This window comes from Triturus cristatus, chromosome 9 (assembly GCF_964204655.1).
Source record: "Triturus cristatus chromosome 9, aTriCri1.1, whole genome shotgun sequence".
NCBI classification, from domain to species: Eukaryota; Metazoa; Chordata; class Amphibia; order Caudata; family Salamandridae; genus Triturus; species Triturus cristatus.
This window is the reverse complement of record NC_140592.1, coordinates 153,645,951-153,670,243: the sequence shown is the minus strand read 5'-3', so window position 1 is coordinate 153,670,243 and position 24,293 is coordinate 153,645,951. Positions and strand designations below refer to the sequence as shown.

Genomic DNA, 24,293 nt, shown 5'->3' with positions numbered 1-24,293 from the left:
CTTTACATAAATGTTGTACCTCAACTTGAGGTTGTTGTAAATAATGTACAGGACTGTTTGACGGCACGATATGTAGCATTGCCTAACAGAAGTTCATGCACAAACAGGCCTAGCCCCCCTCGTCGCCGTGGGGAGGAGCAACTTGAGCAGCAGGTCGGCTGAGGTGGACTTGCACAGGGTGGTGTGTGAGAAATATTAGTTATTTGCAGAAATATTTGTGTTGGTTCCACACAAAAGCCATATAAAGTATCTCTGAGATCAAAACAGGACCTTAAAAATAAAAATTTGTGGGTGTCACAGATATCATTTGCAGTAATGTTAGTGAGCTGCTGCTGTGTTCCCATGTGGACAACACTAGTCACTATCGGTTCTTGGTTCATTGCGTGCCAGTTATTGTTTTCAGTTCTTAAGGACACCAATCTACACAGAGCTTTGGGCCTGCATTAGCCACACATATACCTCCTCCATTCTGGCCCACGCTTAGACCACTCTGCCTTGACCCCAGTTATGGTCTGGCTGATGCAATAAAGCCTATCACTTGTTTAATTTCATTGGACACATGGTGGCACGTTTAGCATGTGTCTTCCTGTCTTAGCATGAGGGGCGTGTGTGCATCAGGAAGGCGAGATGGGCACGGTTGGTGATGGATAGGTAGTGCCAGGTTTTCCCAAGGACGGCGGGTGTGCTCCCACCAAGACTAGGGATGCACGCCCACCCGGGGCATCAGTTGGTCATTGTTTTTCTGCCCAACGTCTGGGTTACGGTATTATGGGCGGCGGCCTTTTATCCTTAGCCTTCCCATTGGGAAACGGCGGGTGTGATATTTCTGCAACTCAGGCAGAGTGGCAGTTTAGTCTATACAAGAAAGGCAGCAGCATGAGCTGTTTGGAGACAGGCGGAAGGCCTGGGTTTGTCTATCATACTTAACATCTTTGAGGTTATTCTCCCTGTTCCACAGGGAGGCCAGGGAAAGCACGGAGTGACATGGTTGACCAAGACTTAGCCTGGCTTGCCGCTTCTGCGACCTTGTGAGGTTTGTTTATGTAGAGGCTGTCACTGTGGTTTGATAGGCGCCAGGGCCAGATGAAGGTTCAGTGCAAGGCCACATTTTGGGGGGGCAATTCCAGGCGAAAGCATTAAGCCAGACAGCCCTGGGGAATTAGGCAGGCGTACGATTAGCTAAGAGTTTGGTCAAACTGAGGGAGAGCATAGCGACCACAAATAATTGGGGAACCAGAAAACGCTTTACAAAGCAATGCTGTAGATTTCCGGTAGAGTGCTGTATGGATAGGCTTCAGGGATAAGGCCATGACCTTTCTGGAAGGGGCATTTTTCTTCGCCTGTGTCGCACTGGGAAAGGAAGTAAGGAGGGCTGCATGACTCTTTATTCTACCTGCGTTGGCACATCTTGCCAGGAGTGATGGTCAAAGGTTTTGCCTTCAGCCAGCCTAGGAAACTCCCATCCACTCCAAGCTAATTGTTCATGGTGGTTTTGGGCCACATTTACACAGCCCAGTATTTGGCCCCTGGGGTTGTCGGTGTCGTGAATTACTACATTTCACTGAACTGGAGGTGGGACCGGGTCTTACGCTAGCAGAAGTTAGGGAGTGCAAGCCTCCTCCTAGGGGGGGGTGGCTGCCTGAATTTGCTGAATTATTCCGAACGTTTCACAGCACTACACGGGGGAAAGGGTCCATTACCTGTGCATACTTCAACCAGACACCCCAGAATGGCATGCCCTCATCTACATGGTCATAATGAGACCGCAGAGAGCGACCATACCTCTTGTACTTTGCATTTAAACTTTCTAATAATGGAAAGGGCTTAACACCTTCTGAAGTGAGCACGACCAGACATGTGACAGTTTAAATGGGCAAAGCTAGCGGAAAGCCAGAGGTATTGTCATCAATTAAGGCAGAAGTGACCCAGGTATTGGCAGGATAGAGACACTGCCAACTATGAAGATGTACACGCAGTCATAACTGGGGCTCACAACAAATTATTTGATAAAATAAGAAGTTTCTTTTCAAGCCACCATGCCGGTGCCATGAATTATCGATAATGAGCAGAAGTTTGGGAGTGCAAGCCTCCACCTAGGGGGTGGTTGGCTGAATCCGATGAACTACTTCAAACGGTTCACAGCACTGCATGTGGGAGAGTGTCAAAGACCTGTGCACATTTCAACCAGACACCCGTGTATGGCATGCCCTCAGCTACATAGTAATAATGGAGAGAGCAGAGAGCGACCAGGAGCATGACCAGAGACGTGCTGCTCTCCACAGACATTTGACAGGTTAATGGGCAAGGCTAGCGGAAAAGCCGGATGTAATGTCGTCATTTAAGGCGGACGTGCTCCAGGTATTGACAGGATAGAGACACTGTCAACTATGTAGATAGGATCGAAATCATAACCGGGGCTCACAACAATTCATTTGATAAAATAAGACGTTTCATTTTTAAGCCACTAAGGCGGCACCACAAATTACCATAGCACAGCAACACCGGTGTACCAAGGACTGCAGGCACACCTATTGACCCTTTTCCAGCAGCAATAAAGTCCGAAAGCTAGCTTCTATTAATCAAGCGAGGCAACTGGATACGCTGTCCCAGTGGGGAGCAAGAAAAGAGTGGGTTTGACAGCGGGACTAGTATAAGACTCCATCGTCCATTTAATGTCACTTAATTTGCAAGTGGAAAGGCGAAAAAGAGGAGATGTTGCTAAGATATGGGTCAGTTTGCAGTAAACAACAGCGTAATACCATGTGAAAGGAAGCAAATTGATATACCCGTGATGTCCGCTTGTGTTTATTACGTAGGTAAAGTGGCTGACTCACACGCTACCTTCACCCTGCTTGTTGTGCTGTAGCTGTTGGGAACGAAATTGCAAGCCAGGAAGGCACTCAATTTGGCAAGTGAAAAATCTTAATAGGATTGCAGGTCCACAAGTGCCTAAATCACCTATGCCTTGTTACCTATGCCACAAGTCCCAGTATGAGAAACAGATTTAGGTGTTGCTCTTCCCGCTCAGCCTTTCTTGGAGCCCGGGAGATGGGAAACATTCACACATTTGGGTCCACGAGCTGAGAGATGTTGCTGCGGCAGCTCAGTCAATCAAATTGGCTTTATCCGGAGTCAGGATAAACGGCGTCCGATTAGCAGTCGCGTTAGAATGGTGTGCCCAGCCGAGAAATCATGCAATCCTCACAGTAGCAGCAGCAACTCAGGAACCTGACGCTATCAATACATCACCTTTGTAGATAGAGTGGAAATTAAAACCTTCGTGCTAGGATATGAAGGGAATCGATGGACTGAGGAACTCAGCTGTGGTTCAGTTCTGGCTCCATATGCAGGTGCTAGATCTTCCCATAATTACGTTAGGATGATCTGCTGTAGCTTCACTTAGAAGGTTGGGAACACCAGTCACGTCTAAGCTGAGCGGCATGGGGGCCAAGAGTCATTCATTGTTAGTCTGCCCTGGGCTTCTGAGTAATGTTGCAACTTAATGCCGTATATTTACGGTTACAGAACAGGACCCATTAGTCAGCCCACTGAAAGCTGGCTCGCAGGGGCGGGCACCTATAAACAGCGAAGGGAGGAAGGGGGGCTCTGGCAGCGACGGTAGCCTCCCCAGAGCTGTGGCGGAGTTACAGGGCGATCTGGATGCAGACGGGTACAGTAAGGGTACCTCTGCGACAGGCGGTACAGTAAGGGTACCCCTGTCCGGCACAGTAAGGGTGCCCGAGCCAAGGTCCAGGAGCCGAAGGGGGTTCTGGGAAGACCGCGACGGCGCCCCGTTAGTCCTTCGGGCGGTTGGGGGGCCTGACCAACCGGGGGTGTGCCACAACACGCTCCGCCCCTGTCGGAAGGGGCGGGAGTAGGATACAGATCACGTGACCCAGTGGATGATCTGTAAATAATTATGTGCCACACTGCCGGGCATCGACCCACCGTGTGTGCTGGCTCACCAGGCGGGCGGAGCAGCAAGGGGCTGCCTGCCCTGGATCGCCCGTAAGATAACCCAATTTTATTATCATACTATGTTGTATGAAATAAACCTGCAGCAGTTCTTCACCCACAAATAAAGTGTCAGTGTAATCATTGGGTGACGTCTGTGTATGCGTGTTGACTGAAGCGGATGACGGTGTGGTCACTATGCCGCTGCCCGCGTCCCAAGCAGTGGGACATCAGCAGGGCAGCTTGTTAGTGGCCGCCCGTCGGAGCCTTCCCCCTTTGCTGCCTCGCGCGCGAGGCTACGCCCACTAAGGTATTACTCCCTATAGTTGGAGCTGGAGACGGGCCATTGGGGGCGGGGGGCGCGGCTTGCCCCCCCTACTTAGGAGGCCCTCTCGCCCAGTTCCTCCTCTGTTTCCTGCGCGCCGCTCCAGCCTGGACACGCGATTTCCCACCCTTTCCACTTACCCCACGTGTCAGGCACAGCGCGTTTTTTGGAATGTTTTAATGTTTTCTTTTGCGTTGCAGGCGGAGTTACAGGGCGATCTGGATGCAGACGGGTACAGTAAGGGTACCTCTGCGACAGGCGGTACAGTAAGGGTACCCCTGTCCGGCACAGTAAGGGTGCCCGAGCCAAGGTCCAGGAGCCGAAGGGGGTTCTGGGAAGACCGCGACGGCGCCCCGTTAGTCCTTCGGGCGGTTGGGGGGCCTGACCAACCGGGGGTGTGCCACAACACGCTCCGCCCCTGTCGGAAGGGGCGGGAGTAGGATACAGATCACGTGACCCAGTGGATGATCTGTAAATAATTATGTGCCACACTGCCGGGCATCGACCCACCGTGTGTGCTGGCTCACCAGGCGGGCGGAGCAGCAAGGGGCTGCCTGCCCTGGATCGCCCGTAAGATAACCCAATTTTATTATCATACTATGTTGTATGAAATAAACCTGCAGCAGTTCTTCACCCACAAATAAAGTGTCAGTGTAATCATTGGGTGACGTCTGTGTATGCGTGTTGACTGAAGCGGATGACGGTGTGGTCACTATGTCGGTCAGCATTTAGAAACAGCAGAAAGGGAATATAATAAAAATCATGGGGGGGTGGGGGGGGGGGGGGTAACTCCTCCTTTAACTTGACCAGGGTACATTTTAAGACGAAGAAAGCAAACAGCATAATTTTTTCTTCAAAAGTGGGTCTCCGCCTAAATCGGAAGCGTTGAATCAAGCAAATAACATGCTGTCTTCTCGAAGCAAGGTTTATGCTGCACACTAACACCCAAGCCCTTTAAATCTGCTACAGGATCACAGTGTTGAAATATTTTCAGGTTCGCCTAGGTTGCTATGCCTAGCTTTCCTCTTCAAATACTTATGCTTTCTAAAACGCAATCCCTGACTTCCGCCATAAAAACATACATAGCCCTACTTTATCATCTCCCACAGTTTGTCACAAACTTTTGACGCCACAAAGTATGTTTACGGAAGTGACGTCTAGACCCCGCCCTACCACGACAGAGAAACATCAGTCCCTTGTCCAATGACAGCCGCCCACCTCTGTCTTCGTCCCTAAGACGTCATATCAGTGCCTGCAATAGGCTAGGCGAAGCCTTTTCAAAGCGGAAGTGTACTGCGTAAGGAAGGATCATCGTTGCTGCCGAGATGGTGTACATTTCTAATGGTAAGAACGCACTGACAACCTTCTGTTTCTACTTGGGTAAGGGAGATTGTTTTTCAGCGAGGCAGAGATTTCCTTTCTTGGAAAGGTCTCTGGCAATCTCCCCCGAGAGCGTGGTGCAAACAGTGCCACAGATAGATGTTTAAAGCAGGGAACGCTAGAGTTGTACTGGTACCCAATGGACCTCTCACGTACCGATATTTGTCTGCTACATCATATTTTTTGCCCAGTCTTTCACTTATACGTTCTCTCGTCACATGTTAATGGGCATGGCTCTGCCTCACTGAGTCACCGCGATCACCTCTTTGTATCCTGGAAGCTGGTGTTTTGTTTCGATCACTAATTGCGTCAGTTCTAAACAAGTACATATTTGTTAGTATTTTCTAATACAATTTACGTGGGGCTCCTGTCAATTGGCATAGCTGGTTTGTTTCAGTATAAATCTAGGAATGAGAAGTTGAGCACCTGCTTTACTCGTCCTGGATTGTACTTGGTAAGATGCACTTCGAGGAAAACATTATCGCTGTTGAACAAATACATTTGACGCCTACCTCTGTTATTTAAAGCAACATAGTTAATATATTCGCTAACCGGGCAAGTGTTACCTCTGAATTCCAGGCTGATCTTGGTCCTGCTCAGGGGCGAGGTTTTGCCTCTCATGAAAAAAATATAACCACAAGGTGCATGTTGATACATAATAAACTTAATTGTGTAGTTAATTAAAACCATTATAATTTTAGCAATAAATGCGCCAAATATGACAACATACTTATTTACACTTTGGGTTGCACTTACTTGACATTGCGTGGAACAGCATTTCCTTATGTGGTGGTTTCCAACCATTGCGGAGTTTAAAATGACAGATAATATTGTCCGGACCTATGTTAAAGTATTGTTGGGTCAGAGTCTCAAATGAAACGTTATACATATCACATTTAAAGTAGTAAAGTGGGGTCTGTGTGCAAACATATCTGGAATCACCACTATCGTGACTTTTGGTGACTATGTGCGTAGACTGTGTCATTTGCGATATATCGAGACAAGGGTTTAATGTGCAAGCTAGCAAGTTCATTCGACCTTCTTAAACTAGAACGTTAAACATATTATGTCTGACAACCTGGATGATGCATTTGTCTGCAAATTGTTTGCTAGCCTCGTTTGCGTTGGTTATACGGATGCTTTGTTCAATTGGGGACTGCCACTGGGCTGGAGTTTCATTTGCAAAAATTGCCTTCTCACTTTTAAAAGCATCCCTACTAATAAATAAATTCATTTTCAAGCACAAATCTTAAAATAAGCCATTATGCATCCAAAATCGATGGAAGAAAACAACTATATACAAATGAATGCCAAGTGTCCACTGCCCTCGATTCCCATTATTTGCGAACCTGTACTGGGCAATTTGTGGCTGCCACAAGATTTAGAATAATATGCGGGAGTGCAGAGTCTTCTAACGATCCTAAAGTTGGAAGTGGAGCATAATTACATCTGACGCGGTAGGGTCAAATCTGTGTACAAGATGTGCTAGATGTCTGCTGTCCTCTGTTTCAATGATTTTGGGATTACACTTTGCAGTATGGGGTGGAGCACCCGCAAGACATTTGGGGCCGTATTATCAAAAACGGGCGATAACATTATCGCCGCTTTAGCGGCAGGAAACTGCTGCTAAATCGGCGATAAGGAGCTTGATAATATGCCCTAGACAATTCCAATAGAAGCCCAGGTTCTGGTGTGAAGGACATCAAACCTGGGCTTCTATTGGAAATCTCTAGGGCATATTATCAAGCACTTTATCGCCGCTTTAGCGGCAGTTTCCTGTCGCAAAAGCGGCGATAATGTTACGCCCGTTCTTGTAATGTAATGGTGTATTTGTATAGCGCGACTATCACTCCGAGGAGCATCTTGGCGCTGAAACGGAAACCAAAGATGGAAAATAGAGCTGGTTTACTGCTAACTCTAAGGATGGGAGATCGGATCAGCGTTTTGCAGAGAGTGTCCGGTGCACCGAAGATGCTGGTTTTTAGTGCCTTTCTAAACGGGGACTCTGATGTAATCTAGCGAAGTTGTGAGGGAAGTTTATTCCAAGCCTTTGAACCTAAGACTGTGAGCGATTTTCCTCCCTTTGACAAAAATCTGAAAGCAGGTATTTTCAACAGATTGGCATTTGGTGATCTTAAGCTTCGGGGGGGGGGGGCGGGGAATAGCACTTAAAACCAGTTCAAAGGTATTAGGGGCCCAGAAAATGGAAGGCCCTAAAAGTGTTAAGGACCTTGAACAAGACGCGTTTGTGAATTGGAAGCCAGTGCAGGATATCCAACGCCGCTGTTGCTGATAATCTCCTGGGCCATTTCAGTACCAGCCTTGCAGCCGCATGCTGGACCATCTGGAGCCTGTGCAGGACTGATCTATTAGTTCCAGCATAGAGACTATTGCAATAATCTAGCCTGGAGGTGATAAGGGCAACTGCAACAGTTTGCCTTGCTGAGATGGGAATCGGATCAAAGAATTTCTTAAGGTTTTTTATGATGTGGAAGCAGGTACCGGCAACTGCCAGGGATTGCTGTTTAAATGATAGGGTGATGTCAAATTTTATTCCAAGATTTCTAATCACGTTCACTGTGTTTGGGGGGTGGGGGTTAGTATTCGCTGGCCACCAGAGTTTGGGCGAGAAAAAGTTTTGTTGACCTGATGGTAGAATTTCGTTTTTTTCAGAGTTACACCTCAGGTGGTTATTATTCATCCAACAGAAAGTCGCTGTAAGACAATTGCGGAGATTTCCTTCCGCCTGGGTAGTATCATTATTCAAGACCAAGATTAGCTGCATATCGTCCGCATATGAGATGGTGTTTATGTTAAAGGACGATATTAGCTTAATCAGTGGGGCCATATAGGCATTAAAGTGGGTTGGGCTAAGACTTGAACTCTGGGGAACCCCTGACATAAGTGCTTTTTCTTGAGTTATATTGGCCTAGTGTGATCACTTGATAATATGGCCCTTGGTCTGAAGTCAGCAAAGTGAGTTTGATGTTGTCTTTAACAGTTTGCTGACTTGTTGCAAAAACCTTTTTGTCCTGCATGCAAGCTGTAGCAACTGGCTGTTTAGTAAAGCTATTGCTGCGGGTCAACATGATTGTATCTGAAGAGAACAGAGTGCTGGAAGTAGTAAGTGCCGTCTCCATGTACTGACGACTGGGCAGATGCACAGGAAATGTAAGACTGACTCTTCTGCATGACCTCAGAGACGGCACAGATTGGTAGGCCATGTTTGTCTCCATGTTGGGACTTGATCTTTTTAGCAAAAGGCTCACAGTCGAATCAAGAGCAGTAAGTGCTGTATCATTGATGATATATGATTTACAAGATACGGCTGCGGAGACCGGACCCCGTACGAGGATAAAACCATCCATCCATGTTTAGGTCTCGCCTGACCCAGCGCATGCGCTGGTCTGGCGAGACTTATTGAGAGGGCTCCAAAAAATGCTACCAGGCCAGCCTAGAGCTACAGTGCATGTGCGCGGGCGCGCGCCGTGCTTTACCACGATTACTTTCGGTTTCGCGGCCGCACGGCCGCTTTGATGTTTGATTGTGATCGTGATCGCGATCACTTTCACTTTCGCGTCTCGCTTTTGGGACCTTATAAGTATTTAGTTATGCAACTGTTGCATGGCTAAACACTTATAAGGTCCCAAAGGCGGGACCTATTGGCTATGCCAATGCTTGTTTTTCTTTGCAAGCATTGCTTTGTCCAGTAGCCAGGCTTTGTGCTTAGCAGCAGTATTTACCATTTTTTTAAATACTGGGAAGCTGTTGTTTGAGCCCCATACTTCATGCATGTTTAGGGTGGTTAATGCTTGCTCAAGCGTGGTAGGCCGGTCTTTCTTGCTTTTGGGCTGGATCTTTAGTTCCGTCCAGCAGAGACCTAACATGGATTCTTCTTGTGCTGCTCTCCGCTTCCTGCACAGTTTGAGTGTTGTTGCTGACCTTACCGGAAGTTTTATTGAATAATCCGAATTCCAAATGAACCTGCACCTGGGAGGTGAATTGCGGAATCCGAAAGATTTGTTTAAAAAGGCAGGATTGTTGTAAATTTAAGAAATTTGCATCTTTGCATTTGAATAGTTCGGAGCTGTAGGTAAGCGTTGGAAGAAATTTAGCAGCAATTACTTGTAGAGGATGGGAATTTGATGGACACATTAATTTCAATCTTAGTGTGTTTAGTGCAAAACGTAAGGTGCATGTGTTATGAGCTGTTGCACTCCCAACTGGGGAAGATAAGAATTTGAAAGAGATCCGTAATTATTTGCAGTACTTGTATTTTTAACTAGTCATTGTCATTATCAAATGTTACATTCAGTACGGTCTAGTACAGGGTTATTCATAGTACGGCCCGCGGGCCGCCAGCGGCCCGGCAAGCCTTCCTCGGCGGCCCGCGGACCTTGCAGACATCCTACATGTGTTTTTAAAAAAAATGAAATAGTGTTAGCAGCCCGGACTCTGCGACTCTGCTCTGTGGAGGCCGGGGCATTCCAGTGATTGTCAAAGTGGAGATGCAGGGGCCTAAGAGGTGAAATACAACAAAGCTTTAGTAACATGTAAATGGTCTTTTAAAGACCTGTGAAGTACTCGGGTGCGGGCTGTGTGTGAGTGCTGGGAAGCTGTCTCAGTGCCGCTGTGTGTGTGCGCGCTGGGAAGCTTTCTCAGCCCGGGCTGAGGGCTGACACACACACGGGGTGAGATGACAGAGGGTGACGGAGGGAGGGAGACAGAGGTTGACAGAGAGAGGGAGACAGAGAGGCGCAGTCTGGGGGAGACGGAGGGAGATGGAGGGAGAGGAAGGGAGACAGAGAGAGGCAGAGAGGGAGACGGAGGGAGGGAGACAAGGGAGACGGAGGGTGACAGAGGGAGGGAGGGAGGGAGAGGGAGAGAGACAGAGGGACAGGGAGGGAGACAGAGGGAGACAGGGAGGGAGAGAGACGGGGAGAGATAGAGGGAGGGAGACAGAGAGAAAGACGGAGGGAGGGAGATGAAGGGAGATGGAGGGAGGGAGATGAAGGGAGATGGAGGGAGGGAGACGGAGGGAGGGAGAGGGAGACAGACAGAGGGAGGGAGACAGAGGGAGGGAGACGGAGGGAGGGAGACGGAGGGAGGGAGGGAGGGAGGGTGACGGAGAGAGACGGAGGGAGACAGAGGGAGGGAGGGAGACGGAGGGAGGGAGACAGAGGGGGGGAGGGAGGGAGAGAGACAGAGGGAGAGAGACAGAGGGAGAGAGACAGAGGGAGAGAGACAGAGGGAGAGAGACAGAGACAGAGGGAGAGAGACAGAGGGAGAGAGACAGAGGGAGAGAGACAGAGGGAGAGAGACAGAGGGAGAGGGAGACAGAGGGAGAGGGAGACAGAGGGAGAGGGAGACAGAGGGAGAGGGAGACAGAGGGAGAGGGAGACAGAGGGAGAGGGAGACAGAGGGAGAGGGAGACAGAGGGAGAGGGAGAGGGAGAGAGACAGAGGGAGAGAGACAGAGGGAGAGAGACAGAGGGAGAGAGACAGAGGGAGAGAGACAGAGACAGAGGGAGAGAGACAGAGACAGGGAGAGAGACAGAGACAGGGAGAGAGACAGAGACAGGGAGAGAGACAGAGACAGGGAGAGAGACAGAGACAGGGAGAGAGAGAGAGAGAGACAGAGACAGGGAGAGAGACAGAGACAGGGAGAGAGACAGAGACAGGGAGAGAGACAGAGACAGGGAGAGAGACAGAGACAGGGAGAGAGACAGAGACAGGGAGAGAGACAGAGACAGGGAGAGAGACAGAGACAGGGAGAGAGACAGAGACAGGGAGAGAGACAGAGGGAGACGGAGGGAGGGAGAGGGAGACGGAGGGAGGGAGAGGGAGGGAGGGAGACGGAGGGAGACGGAGGGAGACGGAGGGAGACAGGGAGGGAGACGGAGGGAGACAGGGAGGGAGACGGAGGGAGACGGAGGGAGGGAGACACGGAGGGAGACACGGAGGGAGGGACGGAGGGAGGGAGACAGAGGGAGACGGAGGGAGACGGAGGGAGGGAGGGAGGGAGGGAGAGGGAGACAGAGGGAGGGAGGGAGGGAGACGGAGGGAGGGAGAGGGAGACGGAGGGAGGGAGGGAGGGAGACGGAGGGAGGGAGACGGAGGGAGGGAGGGAGACGGAGAGAGACGAGGGAGATGGAGAGAGACGAGGGAGATGGAGAGAGACGAGGGAGATGGAGGGAGAGAGACAGAGGGAGGGAGGGACGGAGGGAGACAGAGGGAGGGAGACGGAGGGAGACAGAGGGAGGGAGGGAGACGGAGGGAGACGGAGGGAGGGACGGAGGGAGACGGAGGGAGGGACGGAGGGAGGGAGGGACGGAGGGAGACGGAGGGAGGGAGAGGGAGACGGAGGGAGGGAGGGAGAGGGAGACAGAGGGAGGGAGGGAGACGGAGGGAGGGAGGGAGACGGAGGGAGGGAGGGAGACGGAGGGAGAGAGGGAGACGGAGGGAGGGAGAGAGGGAGACGGAGGGAGGGAGAGAGGGAGACGGAGGGAGGGAGGGAGGGAGACGGAGGGAGGGAGGGAGACGGAGGGAGGGAGGGAGACGGAGGGAGGGAGACAGAGGGAGAGGGAGGGAGACGGAGGGTCACAGAGAGAGGGAGGGAGACAGAGGGAGGGAGATGGAGGGAGACAGAGGGAGACAGAGGGAGGGAGGGAGACAGAGGGAGGGAGGGAGACGGACGGACGGACGGACGGAGGGAGGGAGGGAGATGGAGGGAGACGGACGGAGGGAGGGAGGGAGGGAGATGGAGGGAGACAGAGGGAGACAGAGGGAGACAGAGAGAGGGAGGGAGACAGAGGGAGGGGGAGGGAGAGGGAGACAGAGGGAGGGAGATGGAGGGAGACAGAGGGAGGGAGATGGAGGGAGACAGAGGGAGACAGAGGGAGGGAGGGAGACGGAGGGAGGGAGACGGAGGGAGGGGGGGAGGGAGACGGAGGGAGGGAGGGAGACGGAGGGAGGGAGGGAGACGGAGGGAGACAGAGGGAGGGAGACGGAGGGAGACAGAGGGAGGGACGGAGGGAGACAGAGGGAGGGACGGAGGGAGACAGAGGGAGACAGAGGGAGACAGAGGGAGACAGAGGGAGACAGAGGGAGACAGAGGGAGACAGAGGGAGACAGAGGGAGGGAGGGAGACGGAGGGAGACGGAGGGAGGGAGGGAGACGGAGGGAGACGGAGGGAGACGGAGGGAGACGGAGGGAGAGGGAGGGAGGGAGACGGAGGGAGACAGAGGGAGGGACGGAGACGGAGGGAGACAGAGGGAGGGACGGAGGGAGACGGAGGGAGGGACGGAGGGAGGGACGGACGGACGGAGGGAGGGAGGGAGGGAGGGACGGAGGGAGGGACGGACGGAGGGAGGGAGGGACGGAGGGAGACGGAGGGAGACGGAGGGAGACGGAGGGAGACGGAGGGAGACAGAGGGAGGGAGGGAGGGAGAGGGAGACAGAGGGAGGGAGGGAGACGGAGGGAGGGAGGGAGACGAGGGAGATGGAGGGAGAGAGACAGAGGGAGGGAGGGACGGAGGGTGACAGAGGGAGGGAGACGGAGGGAGACAGAGGGAGGGAGGGAGACGGAGGGAGGGAGGGAGGGAGAGGGAGGGAGACGGAGGGAGGGACGGAGGGAGGGAGGGACGGAGGGAGACGGAGGGAGACGGAGGGAGGGAGAGGGAGACGGAGGGAGGGAGGGAGACGGAGGGAGGGAGACGGAGGGAGAGAGAGACAGAGGGAGAGGGAGGGAGACAGCGAGGGAGACGGAGGGTCACAGAGAGAGGGAGGGAGAGGGAGGGAGAGGGAGACGGAGGGAGGGAGACGGAGGGAGGGAGAGGGAGACGGAGGGAGGGAGACAGAGGGAGGGAAATGGAGGGAGACAGGGAGGGAGAGAGACGGAGGGAAACAGAGGGAGGGAGGGAGATGGAGACAGAGACAGGGAGGGAGGGAGACAGAGGGAGGGAGACGGAGGGAGACAGAGGGAGGAAGGGAGACGGAGGGAGGGAGGGAGACGGAGGGAGGGAGGGAGACGGAGGGAGGGAGGGAGACGGAGGGAGGGAGGGAGACGGAGGGAGGGAGGGAGACGGAGGGAGAGGGAGACGGAGGGAGAGGGAGACGGAGGGAGACGGAGGGAGAGGGAGACAGAGGGAGGGAGACGGAGGGAAGGAGACAGAGGGAAGGAGACGGAGGGAGGGAGACGGAGGGAGGGAGACGGAGGGAGGGAGAGGGAAACAGGGAGAGAGACACGGGGAGAGAGACACAGGGAGAGGGAGGGAGACGGAGGGAGGGAGATGGAGGGAGATAGAGGGAGGGAGGGAGACAGAGGGAGGGAGGGAGACGGAGGGAGACGGAGGGAGAGAGACAGAGGGAGGGAGACAGGGAGGGAGACGGAGGGTCACAGAGAGAGGGAGGGAGACAGAGGGAGGGAGAGGGAGACAGAGGGAGAGAGAGAGATAGGGAGGGAGACAGGGAGGGAGACGGAGGGTCACAGAGAGAGGGAGGAAGACAGAGGGAGGGAGAGAGAGAGAGAGATAGGGAGGGAGATAGGGAGGGAGATAGGGAGGGAGATAGGGAGGGAGATAGGGAGGGAGACAGGGAGGGAGACGGAGGGAGGGAGAGGGAGGGAGGGAGACAGAGGGAGGGAGATGGAGGGAGACGGGGAGGGAGAGAGATGGAGGGAAACAGAGGGAGGGAGGGAGACGGAGACAGAGAGACAGGGAGGGAGGGAGACAGGGAGGGAGGGAGACAGGGGGAGGAAGGGAGACAGGGGGAGGAAGGGAGACAGAGAGAGGAAGGGAGACCGAGGGAGGAAGGGAGACCGAGGGAGGAAGGGAGACCGAGGGAGGAAGGGAGACCGAGGGAGGAAGGGAGACCGAGGGAGGAAGGGAGACCGAGGGAGGAAGGGAGACGGAGGGAGACAGGGAGACGGAGGGAGACAGGGAGACGGAGGGAGACAGGGAGACGGAGGGAGACAGGGAGACGGAGGGAGACAGGGAGACGGAGGGAGACAGGGAGACGGAGGGAGACAGGGAGACGGAGGGAGACAGGGAGACGGAGGGAGACGGAGGGAGACAGGGAGCCGGAGGGAGACAGGGAGCCGGAGGGAGACAGGGAGCCGGAGGGAGACAGGGAGACGGAGGGAGACGGAGGGAGACAGGGAGACGGAGGGAGACAGGGAGACGGAGGGAGACAGGGAGACGGAGGGAGACAGGGAGACGGAGGGAGACGGAGGGAGACGGAGGGAGACAGGGAGACGGAGGGAGAGGAAGACAGAGGGAGACAGAGGGAAGAGGGACACAGAAGGAGGAGGGAGATGGAGGGAGCGAGAGACAGGGAGCGAGAGACAGGGAGCGAGAGACAGGGAGCGAGAGACAGGGAGCGAGAGACAGGGGGCGAGAGACAGGGGGCGAGAGACAGGGGGCGAGAGACAGGGGGCGAGAGACAGGGGGCGAGAGACAGGGGGCGAGAGACAGGGGGCGAGAGACAGGGGGCGAGAGACAGGGGGCGAGAGACAGGGGACGAGAGACGGGGCGAGAGACAGGGGGAGAGAGAGACAGGGAGAGAGAGACAGGGAGGGAGGGAGGAGGAGAGGGAGAGAGAGAGATCTGTGTATGCTGGGTCTGGTGGCTCAGTGGACGAAGGCTGCAGGGACCTGTGTTCAACCTCATGGTCACAATTTTCTTTGCTTTAGCCCCGCCCCTCCCCCTCTGACCCCGCCCCCACCGGTGCGGCCCTCGGCTGCAAACCACACTGTAAATTTGGCCCTCGAGAGAAAGTTTGTGAGTACCCATGGTCTAGTAGTTAGAGATGCCGACTTTGGAATACAACCAGATTCGAGTCCTGACCTCGGCTCATCGTGGTGTGATTCAGGGCAAATCGCTTAATCTCCTTTTGCCTAAAATGTGTAACATAGTCCGGTTATTTCGTAAAGCGCTCTAATGCCCTTGGGCCAGATTTTCACTATAAAAGAAAAAAAAGTTTCTATTCAGCGGGATGCTTCCGGGGCTTGAGTGCAACTTAAACATTTTCTTGAGCACTACCTCTCACCGAGGTGGCACCACAGAAAATATAGATTTAGACAAAGGATATTTGACCTTTGCTGCGCAGTACTGGATAGTACAGAATGAACAGGATTGTGCTGTCTAGGATTTAGTATGTTTTCAGATCCATGGTTTATAGTGATTATTGTTCTGTATGGGTAAGACCATACTAAGTGATAAATGTGAATGCTGCCAGTGAGGCTTCATTGCCCTCCTTTTGTTCTCCATCTGTCACTATCTCCCTGTCAGTTTGTCATTTCTGTCACAATCGCTGTGTCTCCATCCTGTCACTCTCACTTACTCTTCATTTCTCTAAATTCCATTTCTATCAGTCCCATTTAGTTCCTTTCCACTTTTTCCTTCCTCTTTCTGTCTTTCCAGTCACTTTCTCTTTGAGATGATCATCCCATCACTCTTGCCTCTTATCTATCGCTCCTACCTGTTAGCCTAATTTGATGTTGTAGAGCAGGGTCTGTGAGAATTAAGGCTATAGTATACTGTGACATAACTTGAAACAGGCCTATGTATTCTAGGATAGCATCGCATATAAGTCAATGTCAAGTGGTCTGATTTAACTTACTGGAATGCAGTTGTTGGGATGGGATTGTCCCCTGCATTCTTTAGTAGTGTGTTTCCCTGCCATTAGTGCTTAAATGCATTGTGAATCCGGTATCCTGGCATTTATTTTGGCCCTGGTAGCAGGCTAATCAATCTAGTGTGTGGGCAGAGGCCTGGGCCTGTCCATCACAAAGCGAGGTTCAGCACCTGTCCTGTCATCTGGAGGGGCATACCAAGCATGCCCTCGTAGTGGTCAAAGTACTACTGTCTTGTTTTGGGTGTACTCATTAGTCATCATACCGTGTTTTGTGACTAATGTGACTAGATCTTAATCTATGACAATGAGTGTGGACTACTGACCCCTCTGGTGTAATGTTCTGCTGTTGCGTGAACCCAGAATCTTACGTTGATGACATTCCATGTGTTTGTTAAAAGTGTGTGCTTCTGGATGCGGACATCTTACCCGGACAGTGGACGTGTTTAGCCTGCATTCCTGTGGTTAGAAGGTGGAGATCCAGACAATGAGGATGAGGATGGAGACAGGACTATAATTAGAAATTCCATGAATACTTTTTTTTCTCTTAGCAAGTGGCTGCTGATTAGTTATTCCCGAGCACTGTGATTTGTTGGATGGTAGAGGAGAAGGGTGAGACTGCAGTTTTGGTTGCCCAAGCCGAAGCGTTTGTAAATCAGGCCTGCCCTTTTGTCTGTCCATGCTCACTGCTTTAAAAAAAAACTGATCACAGCCAGGTTCAGAGATTCTACACTGCATTGTGCCCCTGTGATGGATGCTCCTTCTTTGAGATGGCTTCACTTCTAGTTGCTGTGAGAAACCTCAGTTTGCATAAAGGATAAGTCTGGAGAGCAGCCTGAGAAGGATCATTGAAAGAGAACCACCTCAAACTGGTTCTGAAATTGGAGACATTGGTTTCATATCCCTTGTTGTTGAATCTAAATAGCCAAACCTTTGTCTTGCATAGTAATATCAAGACATTCTTCCACACCCACCTTTTGTCATAAGCAGCAGAAATATTTCGAATTTCACAAGCTTACAGTAATTTTGATTCCAGAATCTAGTAAGCAAACATAAGCGTTTGTCCCAAAATTTGAAAGATAATGCAGAATACTCTGAATTGAATGTTAATTGTGTGGACTTTGTTATCCCCATAGCTACCCAGTAATAGAACTTTAAAACAGGGGGTGTCGAACATCCCTCGCAAGCTGGAATTTTGGAAATCAAATAGCCCCTTTAGCCTTCGTATATCCCAGGACCAAAGTTACAATAACCTCTGTAATTTGCTAACTGGGAACCAATCCCAGTTACGTGTTAATGTAAGACATGAGTTCAGGAATTGTTCATAGTTTAAATTTGCCACATTCTGAATCTTGACAGTGAACCAAACCTTTTCAGCTGTTTGATACAAACAACCAGTGTTTGGCATAGCTACGATTTTTATTATCAGGGTAAAGAAATATGTATATATATCATATTAACCCTTTTCCTGCCCTATTGAAGTCGCCAGTAGGTAGTTATAGTAAGGACCTAGTTTCCATAAGAAAAGCGTTTTTTTGACATGCGTATAACCGTGGTGCCATTTGACAAATCTTCACGATTTTTTTTTTTTTTAAAAAGGGTCCCGACGGGGCCAAAAAGCCTTTTTTGGGTTTTTTTCCTATCCCCACGTACGCCTTGAAAAAGCCAGAGACCTTCATGTCAAGGAGGGGGAGAAACACTTGTTGGCTGTTACATAATTTGCAATTCTGACTGCATGAATCTTACAAAATCAGTCTGTGTAAAAAAATTAGTGATTCTGACTCTTTAAGAATCCCATCTAATTACAGGCTTACCAAGGAAAATAAAGACCCTCGGAATACAACTCAAATTGCTACCGACCTGTTTTATTTGAATTTGCAGTTCATTTTGACAACAACTCATAAATGTCCTTGTTTTTACACATTAACTTTGGCCTAATGGGTTAGGGCAGCGGTACTCAAAGTACGGCCCGCGGGCCAGTTGCGGCCCGCCAGCCCTTTCCATGCGGCCCTCGAGTAAAACAACAGACAGTTGTCATTCAACTGCAATTCCGCCTGTTGTTATTCCTCGGGGGCCGCATTCAGAAGCATCCGCAAAACCAGTGCCTCGCAATTTTCGGCGGCGGGGGGGGGGGCTTGAATCTTTAAGCTATAGGCAGAGTGGAGCTGATTTCGGGGGAGGGGGGGGGCTGAATCTTTAAGCAATAGGCAGAGTGGCGCTGCAGGGCCTCTTAGAAGGGGTGAAACAGCGAGGCCTCATTAACATGCAAATGGTCTTTTAAAGACCTGTGAAGTGCTCGGGTGCGGCTGTGGCCCGGAAAGCTGTCTCATCCCGAGCTGCCACACAGGTGGTTAAATGATTGTACATAGATATTCCTTCTTGCCACATACTGCTCCAAGCAAAGATGTGAATAAACATGGGAAATGAAGCATAGTTTAATTGTCCACTGATGTTGCTGGACTGTGCTTGTTTTCCATTTTACAAAAATAAATGACAGTAAAATATTTTTAAAGTACGTTTGGCCCATGTTCAGGGGGCTTGTATTTGTGGGCTGGCAACTGCCAAAGATCACCGATGACGCCAAAAATCAGCACACAGAATCTAATCTTCACCCAGTTACCACTTACAGGTCAGCATGGCCTGTAGAACTTGGCGGGTTTTAGAATGGGTGCATGTTTAATTTTCGTCACAAGGACAATGAGTTCTCAGACAGAGAGAGGCAGAGAGATGTAGAAGACGGAGGGAGAGGCAGGGAGACAGGGAGCGAGACAGAGGGGGGGAGACAGAGAGAGGGAACAGAGGGAGACAGCGAGAGGGAGGGAGACAGCGAGAGGGAGGGAGACAGCGAGAGAGAGAGACCGAGAGGGAGGGAGACAGAGGGAGGGAGAGAGGGAGGGAGAGAGGGAGGGAGACAGAGGGAGGGAGACAGAGGGACACAGAGGGAGACAGAGGGACACAGAGGGAGACAGAGGGACACAGAGGGAGACAGAGGGACACATAGGGAGACAGAGGGACACATAGGGAGACAGAAAGAGGGAGACAGGGAGGGAGAGAGGGAGACAGGGAGAGAGAGAGGGAGACAGGGAGAGAGAGAGGGAGAGAGAGAGGGAAACGGGGAGAGAGAGAGGGAGAGGGAGAGAGAGGGAGACAGGGAGAGGGAGACAGGGAGAGAGAGAGGGAGGCAAAGGGAGGGAGACAGAGGGAGGGGGAGACAGAGAGAAGGGGAGACAGAGAGAGGGGGAGACAGAGAGAGGGGGAGACAGAGAGAGGGGGAGACAGAGAGAGGGGGAGACAGAGAGAGGGGGAGACAGAGAGAGGGGGAGACAGAGAGAGGGGGAGACAGAGAGGGAGGGAGGGAGACAGGGAGGGAGACAGGGAGGGAGGGAGACAAAGGGACACAGACAGAGGGAGACAGAGAGAGAGAGAGGGAGACCGGGAGAGAGAGAGTGAGACCGGGAGAGAGAGAGTCCCTGTTTGGCAGTATGTCGTATGACCAAATGGGCTGCTCTATATGAGACAGCACGTTGCGTACAATATACTGTCAAACAAGGACTCGGGGAACTTTCATTCGCATACTACTTACTGTGTGAGCCTCTGAGGAAGAGAGTCATCGAAACGCGTCGGGCTCAGTCAGGTGTGAATAATTACAGGCAAGCGCGACGAACCATACCTAATAAAAGCTTGTGGGGAAAAGCAGCTTGTGTTCAAGTGCGGTTCTTCTGATGGACAAATCCCCAATGAACTGTATACATATGTGTGTGTGTATGCTGGGTCTGGTGGCTCAGTGGATGAATGCGTCCGCTGCAGGGGTCTGTGTTCAACCTCATGGTCAGATTTTTTTGTTGCTCTAGCCCCGCCCCCTCCACCACTGACCCCGCCCCCACCGGTGCGGCACTCGGCCACAAACCACACTGTAAATATGGCCCCCGAGAGAAAGTTTGTGAGTACTCCTGGGTTAGGGTTTCCCATTCACCAAGGACATCTGAACATACCGACCATCTCCATTAACGAAGGAAGGGCATCGCTTGGACTATTTACAGCTCTCAAACGGAAGCTCCTAAACATATGTTGGCTGAAGTGGGCATTTACATCACTAACCAATGACAAAAATATATGATTGCCAGGAGCACCACTATACTCTGGCTGGGCTGCAGTTTAAACACAATTGGCAACGAAAAGTGCTATAACCATGTAAAAAGCCCTATTTTTATTTTATTAATACTTTCTCTCTAAAGTGCAAGCAACTAGGTTAGGGTGCCTAATTTATACAAAGTGGCATGCAATATATTTAACATAAGTGCCCTTCCAGTGTCTGAAGGTCTAAAAGCTACTTCTATTGTGTAGTTTCAGCTACCTTTTCCATAAGACAATAATGGTGTGTGATCAAAATACTTATTTTACGTCTTTGCTTGTGACATTACTAGAAAGATGTTTGCCTCATAGTTTTAAAAGTATAATTTAAAGGTGACATAATTTTTTTCATAACTTTATTGGAAAAGTGACTTTGTAAAAAATTACTTTCTGCTGCCCGAGCCAGAACTTCCAAAAACCAGTTCTGCTAGTACTCATACCTCTAAATGTCAATAAACATTCCTGGCAGGAGTTGATGGCTGCTTGCCAGAGCACATTAGACTGGCCTCTGTACCCAAAAGGGCAGAAGTGTTGTCAACAATTGTACACATAGCAGGGATTAGCCATCTAGGGAGAATATAGGACAGATGTCAGTACAAAGGGCATCTTAAACACATCTTCTTTTGACTTTCTGGTCCCATTCATTCCCAGAGCCCTCCTAGATCCATTGCCTCTAACCCCATTTGGAGGGAGAACCAGTTCTGACCGAGAGGAGGAGAGCTCATCTAAATAGGGGTGTCGCTAAAGGCCTGCCTTGAGTGCCCTTAGAGCGTAGTATGTGGCCATTTCGAAATTGGGGCTTCTGAGAATTTTTATTGTAAAGCAAATAAAAAGCGCTGCAAAAGCAGGTTGGCAAAAAGAAAGAAAGTAGGCATGACTGGGTAGGGAAAGTTCTTCAGTCATTGGTTAGTGCTCTGGATAAACCTAGCAACTCCCCACCACTTCCTCCTCCTCAGAACGTTCCTGGACCTGGAAAGACTGCACCTGAAAAAGAATGCCCTGCAGAAAGAAGACGGCTCTTAACCCCTGCTAGTACTGAGGGTCTGGAACCGTGCTCAAAGTGGTTGTCTTCCTGTTTGCCGTTCTAGGGACACACAACGTAGAAGGATTCCAATAAGGCCCAGCTGACCAGAGGACTGGACCCTGCCGGAGCAATAGCTGAAAAGAGAAATCAGGACTGATCAAAAAAGAACTTTCCCAGCAGTTACAGAAAAGTTGGATTTTTTTATCTTTATCAATGAAACCCGACGGACCTTCTGATTAAAAATATTAGTATTTTCGGACCCATGCTTGGCAACAGCTTCCTGTATTGCCCTGCTGGAGTAGATTCATAACTACAAAAAATGACTATGTCCGAAAGTAAAACCAGAAAATGGGCAAGGTGGCTATCTATCCCTGGAGGAAGTGACCTCAGCAGCTATTAAATCTAACGTTGTCCCTCTTTGATCTCTCAGTGCCAAAATCAACAGCATCAGCTTGAGCTCAATGATGACATATCCAACTTCAAGGGACCCTGATCTGCCTCAACCTTGGACATTTCCCGACTAAAGGATTTTCAATTCCGTTGTTAGAGACTAAGTCCAGAGGTTAAAACTCTGACTGGAATGTGCTGCTTAGTGTATACAATCTCTGCCCCATCACGGTCATCCTGAAATCACACCTAGGGTCAGGTCAATTGTTTATCAATGGGACTTCAGTTTTTCTAGGAGCTTTTGCCTTAAAAGTTTATAAATTCTTCTCTCCGGTTCCCCTTATCTAATTTTAATGATTTTCCTGCCATTTTGTCTCTTATGTTTCTCTAGGTGGGGTTGGGAATTATATTGTATTTTTCTAATTTTAAAATTGTTGGTACTTTTAAAATGAACTTGAATTTTTCTGGGGAATTGCTTGCTGCTTTTGCTGTAGCTACCTACTGGTGGTCGAGTTTCTCTGAGACTTGTGGTGAGACCTCACTAGGGTGTATTTATTAAGCTTGGAAGGGTCTCTGCTTCACAAAATATGAACCCACTTTCTGACTCATTTGGTATCCATTCATATTTAGCCCTGACGGTACTCGTATACATACATATATATACCATCTCATTTCTTCTAACATTCTGTGTGGAATTGATGAGAATGTAACTAAGTAAAGTAGTGATGACCTTACTGACTGAGGTGGTGTGAATGGAGAGCGGGTGAAAATGAAGAATGGGTAGATGTAGCCAAGCAGCAGAGTAGTAAACAAAACAGGAGAGTGGAATTTAACAGTTGAATACTAGATATTGCTAGATTACTGGCCATTAACTTCGACTTAACAGCTGGCCTGACTAAGGTTGGACTGAAGCTTTTCACCCCATTGCAACATGAAGCCATACCTTTTTACCAACATTTTATCGAAAATGAGTTGAATTTGTTTAATCAAGTGTTCCTGTGCAATAAAGTCACTTTTATATGATGCTATATTTCAAAATGCTGGTATCATAAAACCTTAAAGACTAGTGTGAAACAAGAGCAAAGGGATGCACTCTGTTCATGTGAAGGTTTGCATTATATATTTAATGTATATTCAAAAACATTGCACACATGATCTGTAGTAACAAATAAATATTGGCAACATAAGGCAAACCAGCAGTCTCTGGAGTGCACGTTTAGACAAACCTTAGCCCAAAATAATCAACATCACCACGTTCAGGTTAACAAAGCTGTGTGTGTTTGGGTACCACAACAACTACTGTTTAACTGAGTAAATAAGATGCACAACTTTATTTTAGGAAGAACTATTGCTTTCATGCTCATTTACATTGTGAGACTGCTTTATTTGCAGCTATGTAGTGTGACTGTAGCAGTTTATAAACCCATTTACCACATTAAAATTTCTTTCACGAAGCAGGCACCCTGGCAAGCAGAGAATTGAAGGGTTTCCTTGTTTGTTCCTTAATTAATTGTCCGCCCACCTTGTCCTGTAATGTTTATTAATTTTGCTTTATTTTTCCTTTTTCGGTATGTCTTATAATTAAATGTAAACTAACATTTTTTCCGAAGATTTCTGTGATTTTTAGGTCAAGCTCAGACTGTGCTTTTACTGTCGAGATGAGCTGTTATATAGTACTTTGTGGGCTTTGACTCCTCCCATCGCTTTTGATTTGTCTAGTTGGCTGTCTTGTAAAATTCCTTGCTTGCTTGTGGGTAATTTGGCTTCCTGGTCCTTCCTTCTACCAAGTTATTCACTCCCCTAGAGTATAGCCCCAGGACTTGTAGGCTTGTGCTTGTCCCACTTTCACATCTGTTTAGGAACTACTTTTCGCGTTCACCTAGAGCATTTGACCACATCGCTCGGTGTTTTCAGTTCTCCGAGGTCCGTTTCTATAAACGGGGCTGTAAATCATGTTCCTATCTCCTTACATTTGGTGTGCATTCAAAGACCAAGGTGAAATGTTAGAGGCTGTGGTTTTTTTTGTGGATATAAACGTGGGATTTGAAATTTTGCCTCTGTTTCCGCTGCTGGGATTTTTGTACACCAAAGCTTCATGTTATGAATGGCCTTCACGGTATGTTACTCACCAACCTGCAACACTGTTGTCCGTGCGTTACCACTTTCCGGTTGTGTCAGACTTCGTGATTCCTCCGGTATGGGGACGGGCGGGGGAGGCCATGTGTGCTGAATGCAGACAGCACAAATGTGTATGAGGCAATTTATTTAGCAGGCTGCAGGCAGGATGGAATGTGAATGAAGAATTTATTTATTAAACATGACAGTAAAGGCGTATTTGGCTTACCATGTGCGCAGCCTTGGAGTAACATTATCGGGTACTAAAATAAGAGCAAAGGGCTACGCCTCTTTAGCCACAGATTACTATCCCATCCTTTGGCAGCTCCTAACGTGGCAATCGCTC

The 24,293-nt window shown here is 50.0% G+C and overlaps 1 protein-coding gene across 1 annotated transcript in view; it reads left to right on the top strand.

Annotated features, from left to right (window-relative positions):
* The first annotated feature begins 5,486 nt into the window (after positions 1 to 5,486).
* Positions 5,487 to 24,293, top strand: part of SELENOK (selenoprotein K) — a 41,070-nt gene continuing 22,263 nt past the window's right edge. Inside the window, exon 1 of the mRNA XM_085624633.1 lies at positions 5,487 to 5,623. Within this exon, the coding sequence (XP_085480759.1) occupies positions 5,605 to 5,623 (19 nt within the window). The 5' untranslated portion in view covers positions 5,487 to 5,604. The remainder of the gene's footprint in view (positions 5,624 to 24,293) is intronic.